General features: G+C 39.6%; 2 protein-coding genes across 2 annotated transcripts; one reads left to right on the top strand and one right to left on the bottom strand.

Annotated features, from left to right (window-relative positions):
* On the top strand, positions 1 to 2,460 carry LOC108844880 (putative transferase At4g12130, mitochondrial). Its single transcript, XM_057004903.1, has 5 exons — positions 1 to 533; positions 1,378 to 1,604; positions 1,675 to 1,773; positions 1,839 to 1,997; positions 2,062 to 2,460. The coding sequence occupies exons 1-5, from the start codon at positions 82 to 84 to the stop codon at positions 2,304 to 2,306; spliced, it is 1,182 nt and encodes a 393-aa protein (XP_056860883.1). The 5' UTR covers positions 1 to 81; the 3' UTR covers positions 2,307 to 2,460.
* A 461-nt stretch (positions 2,461 to 2,921) lies between these two features.
* On the bottom strand, positions 2,922 to 3,407 carry LOC108846576 (ERAD-associated E3 ubiquitin-protein ligase HRD1-like). The gene has a single exon (XM_057006115.1). It carries the CDS (start codon positions 3,247 to 3,249, stop codon positions 2,965 to 2,967), a length of 285 nt encoding a protein of 94 aa, XP_056862095.1. The 5' UTR covers positions 3,250 to 3,407; the 3' UTR covers positions 2,922 to 2,964.
* Positions 3,408 to 5,102: the final 1,695 nt, after the last annotated feature.

The raw sequence follows: 5,102 nt of genomic DNA, 5'->3' as shown, positions 1-5,102 counted from the left end.
TTTTTTTTTTTTTACGAGCTTCTTCCTTCAAGGCAGTCGTTAAACCGCAGAGACGAAGACAAAAGGCTCTTCACAATTAAAATGCTCCGATTCAATTTCCGTCGTCAAATCTCCAATTCCACCGGAATCTATCGCCGGAAACTACACAGCGGTCTCGAAGATGCCGGTCCGATGGCATCGAGGCTCAAATCCCGGTCCGTTGTCCGGTTTAGCGGACCGGACACAATTAAGTTTCTCCAGGGACTGTTGACCAACGATGTGCGGAAGTTCGGCGAATCTTCCGGCGAGAAAAGCTCGACGGTTCCTACTCCGAACATGCCTTCCGTTTCCACGCCGCCTATGTACGCGGCGCTGTTGACTCCTCAGGGGAGGTTTCTGTACGATTTCTTCTTGTATAGACCGACCCGACCCGATGAAAAACTCGATCGGACGGGCTCCGGACCCGGGTCGGATCCGGGTCGTGATGGGTCGGTAGAGCTGTTTGCAGACGTTGATGTCTCTGTCCTCGATGAACTGCTGGAAACACTCAAAAAGTAAGCTTTTTACTGTCTTAGCAATGTCACTTGTAGAGTAGGGTTGTGAGTTGTTAGAAAAGCTCAGAACTTTGTAGAAGAAGGATCTTGACCCGGGTCGGATCCGGATCGTGATGGGTCTGTTGAGTTGCAGATGTTGATGTTGATGTCCTCGATGAACTGCTGGAAACTCTCAAAAAGTTAGCTTTTAAAAAAATTTAATTAGGTCTTAGCAATGTCCTGGTAGATTAGGGTTCTGATTTGCTAGAAAATCTCAGATCTTTGTAGAAGAAGGATCCGGACCCGGGTCGGATTCGGGTCGTGATGGGTGGGCGAGTTGTTTGCAGATGAATTGCTAGAACCTCTTAAAAAGTAATTTTTTTTGTGTGTTTCCTTTCACAGTTTGAAGAATTAGGTCTTAGCAATGTCCTTGTAGATTAGAGTTCTGATTTGATAGAAAAGCTTAGATCTTTGTAGAAGAAGGATCCTGACCCGGGTCGGATCCGGGTCGGCGAGTTGTTTGCAGATGAATTGCTAGAAAACTCTCAAAAAGTAACTTTTTTATGGTTTCCTTTCACAGTTTGAAGAATTAGGTCTTAGCAATGTTCTTGTAGATTAGGGTTCTGATTTGCTAGAAAAGCTTGGATCTCTGTAGAAGAAGGATCCTGACCCGGGTCGGATCCGGGTCAGCGAGTTGTTTGCAGATGAATTGCTAGAAACTAACCTTTTTATGTTTTCTCCTTTCACAGTGTGAAGAATTAGGTCTTAGGTCTTAGCAATGTCCTTGTAGGTTAGGTTTCTTGTAGAAGAAGGAACCATTTTGTTTGTTTAGTTCCTGAGTTGTGGTGTGTTTGAATGTTGATAGATATCGTTTGAGGTCCAAAGTGGATATTGAGAACGTTGCAGAGGAGTTCTCGTGTTGGCAGCGTTACGGTCGGAACCTTTCTGAATCTTCTTCTGTGGGCTGGGGAGGTGGTGTAGATCGTGCTGGTGAATCTACAGCTAGTGGTAATAAGTATGGATGGCAATGGTACGAGGATCCAAGGTTGGATTGTCTCGGTTACAGAAGCATTTTTCCTTCTGATACAACTCGTAAGTTTCTAGATAGAATCAAAGCTTTAGTTATTGAGCTTTGAGTACTGATGTTACTTTTGTTTTGCAGCGCCTTTAGTTGAAGCAGATAAAGAAACAGATGAAAGTAATTACCTTTTGTGGAGACTAGAGCATGGAGTTGCTGAAGGATCAGCTGAAATACCTAAAGGTATGAGCTGCTAACTCATCGATCTCTCTTAGTCTTTGCATATTTATAATATGTGGCTTTTACAGGTGAAGCAATCCCGCTTGAATATAATTTTGTGGGTCTTAATGCGATAAGCTTTGACAAAGGATGTTACGTTGGTCAAGAGCTTATAGCTCGTACTCACCACCGAGGTGTCATACGGAAACGTTTAATCCCTTTACGATTCACTGACAGCAATGGAAAAGGTAAAAACTTTTCTAACCTTGTGCTAAAAAATGCAAAAGATTGTAATGGTGCTTGTTAATGCAGAGGTAAACCAGAAGATCGCAGCTGGAGCTGAAGTGGTTGAATCAGGGAGCGGCAAGAAAGTAGGGACAGTTTCAACAGCTTTGGGTAGCCGAGGAATGGGAGTGATGAGAGTAGAGGAAGCCTTTAAAGGCTCCACTGAATTGATGGTAAACGGGTCAGAGGACGTGAAGGTGGAGGCGATTAAACCGACATGGTGGCCGGCTGATTGGTTTCAGCAGAATCAATCAGGGGTTGCCTCTGCTTAGTTACTGCTTTCTTGGTAAAAGAAAACTTTTAACAAAATCTTGTGGAGAGAGATACTGCCTTTTAATGTTAGTGGCAGGCAACAAGCAAGTTAGTGGCTTTGTGTTGTATTCCACACTGTTTAACAAACAATAAAGGTTGAAACTTTCCAGGCCGCCTGGTAGTTTTGTACTGACTGCAACTAGTTTTGATGCATACTCTGTTTTCAAGTTGAGTGTCAAAAACGGGATGTGTCCTCCTGTTAAAGAATGAATTATCTCGAGTTTTGTTAGAATTTCGATTAGTATAACAGAGGAGACTACAGAGCTTTATATCAATGTTTCTCTGTAACTGTCAATGTCTTAGAGATTAAGTTGATTAACATATTAAGAAAGAGGAATACTTTTTCAAGAGGAACTCGATGTATATTAAATTGTGCAAACACTTTAGGAGTAGTATGTATATTAACAAAAAAAACATTTAAGTTCAGAGATTTATTTGTTTACAAAAAAAAAAGTTCATATTTATGTAGTAAGAAGTAATGATGTTACAGAAAAATTATAACATTTCCTTGAAACTGATTCAAAGCCCTAAAAGAGAAAAAAACACACGAATAGTGAAACAAGATGTATCTTAACTTGCCCAAAATAGAGCGTGTGGCCCAAGTATGAAACCCTAATTTCACTCTCCATTTTTTTCGCTAAGCATCAACTCTCCATTGTTCAAAACCATTGATGGATCGTAAAGCAGAGTCCGACACAAGGGGCAAGTATCTTTACGTTGAAACCACTCCAAGAGACACCCATCGTGGAAGACATGGGAACACGTCAGACGTGTAGGAACTCCATGTTTCGAACTCGAACCATCATCGAGCACGAGATTGTTTAGACAGATCGAACACGGCTCTGTTTGCATCTGAGAACTCTCTAACTCCTCACTGTTCATCATCTTCCCTTGCTGGACCATCCTCGACAACACCTCGTACTTGGATGTCGATTGAGTAACGATCTTGACAACGATGGACACACTAAAACCGTTACGACCAAAGCCTAACTCAGATGCAAGATCAGAGATATGTGGGGCTAAGTAATCAGATAACCAACGATGGGTAACGAGTGGATCTCGAAGAAGCTTCCGTGCTACTAAACCCTAGTTGGGTCGCAGCCGTTGAGATCTCTGGGCTTAACCAACGGCGTCTGATGAGTTGACCTTGGATAAGGTCTCGGATGTGAGGGAGACCTAAACTACGGAGACTGATGTGGAAGATAACGCTTGGGAAAAGTTGAATGTCGTCATCAGATAATGTGTCGACGATGATGAGGATTGATGAGTTATCTGATGCAGAAGGAGGACTTATATCCAATTGTTTTGATGTGATAGTCGACACTGGGTCGACGAATCATGTTTGGAAAATTCAGAAAGAGAGATCCACGGAGAGATTGAAATAAGCAGAAAATGAATTGTGAGGCTTCTTAGGGTTATGTAAATGAGATATATATAAGCTTTGGGTCACTTGGAACTTTCCTTTTTTGTGTGTTTTAACGGTCATATAATCGATCACTTTCTTTTTTTTGTGTTTTAACGGTCATATAATCGATCACTTTCCTTTTATTCCTTTTTTAAAAGTTTCCTTTTTTTAGTCCAAAAGTAATTTACAGATTATAAATAATAATATATAGTTTGAGGTGGAATGGATAACTAACTATAATATCCATTTTAATTGATAAAAACCCTAAATATGGTTTTGTTTATATATATATTTGATCTGGTCGAGGACAATTATAATTTCTGCTCACATGGTAGGGACTTAGCTAACAGTACACAAGGTGCTCGACTAATTGTATGTGAGGACAGAAGCTGATCCTCCTTTCTTAATTATTTAAAAACTGCTAAAGCCATTGCTAAGGTTCCCTCACACGATCTAAACTGATGGGTTACAGCATGAGCCTAGTTGATTTGGGAGTCAACAGCAGGGATATATAGATAGTTAGTCTTCTAAGACCTTTGGGACGAATGCAGATTGAACCACTCGCCAAAAGGTTCTTCATAAGTTTAGTACTAAAATTTGATCCAAAAAAAGTTTAGTACTAAGATAAATGTATACGAAAGAGTAATAAGAGAAAAATAAAAAATTATAAAATAAGTTTTTGTGTGTTTTAATCATAGAACCTAATCTCTATTTGTAGAGGATCAATTTTATTTATTACACAACTACAAGAAAGGAGCAAAACAAGTTGAATGAGCTGATGCAGTCATGCAGAGTAGTAGCAAAAAAAGAAAACGATCATATTCTTTTTTTTCCTTTTAAAAAGAGATTGCACGATTCTGTTTTGTTCATAAAATATAGTTTCATATATAGTTACAAAAACGATCCTTGAACATTAAGTATCAGTGTGTTTAAAAAAAAAAAGTGTTTAAAAAGAACATTAAGTATCAGCTTCTTAGAAGCCGCATTTTCTTCAGTCGCGGCCAACCACAAAGCACATAGCAAATTCCTTAACGTCGATTTGACCATCACCGTCGATGTCGAGATCTTTGAACAGCTCATCAATTTGTTCCGAAGTTATTGATGGAGAGAAAGCGCGGATCCCCTCGGAGAATTCGTCCAGTGAAATCTTCCCATCTTTGTTCTTGTCCATCCTTTTGAAAACCTCAACGTAATGCATATTGTTATTTAGAATGAAAATATGAATGACTATGTAAGAATGTTTGAAAGAAGTTGTGTGAAGATCTATATTTATAGAGATACTTGTACAAAGATCTTTAACTTTCTAATTTCCTTTTCACACATTTTCCTTTTTTCTCCTTTTTATACAAGA

Source organism: Raphanus sativus, chromosome 3, assembly GCF_000801105.2.
Source record: "Raphanus sativus cultivar WK10039 chromosome 3, ASM80110v3, whole genome shotgun sequence".
In the NCBI taxonomy this organism is placed as follows: domain Eukaryota; kingdom Viridiplantae; phylum Streptophyta; class Magnoliopsida; order Brassicales; family Brassicaceae; genus Raphanus; species Raphanus sativus.
This window is presented reverse-complemented; position numbering and strand designations above follow the sequence as displayed.

Coding starts and splice junctions, on each gene's coding strand:
- LOC108844880 (XM_057004903.1), top strand. CDS start 82: ATGCTCCGATTCAATTTCCGTCGTCAAATCTCCAATTCCACCGGAATC. Junction 534..1,377: donor CTGCTGGAAACACTCAAAAA/GTAAGCTTTTTA, acceptor GAATGTTGATAG/ATATCGTTTGAGGTCCAAAG. Junction 1,998..2,061: donor CACTGACAGCAATGGAAAAG/GTAAAAACTTTT, acceptor TTGTTAATGCAG/AGGTAAACCAGAAGATCGCA.
- LOC108846576 (XM_057006115.1), bottom strand. CDS start 3,249: ATGGTCCAGCAAGGGAAGATGATGAACAGTGAGGAGTTAGAGAGTTCT.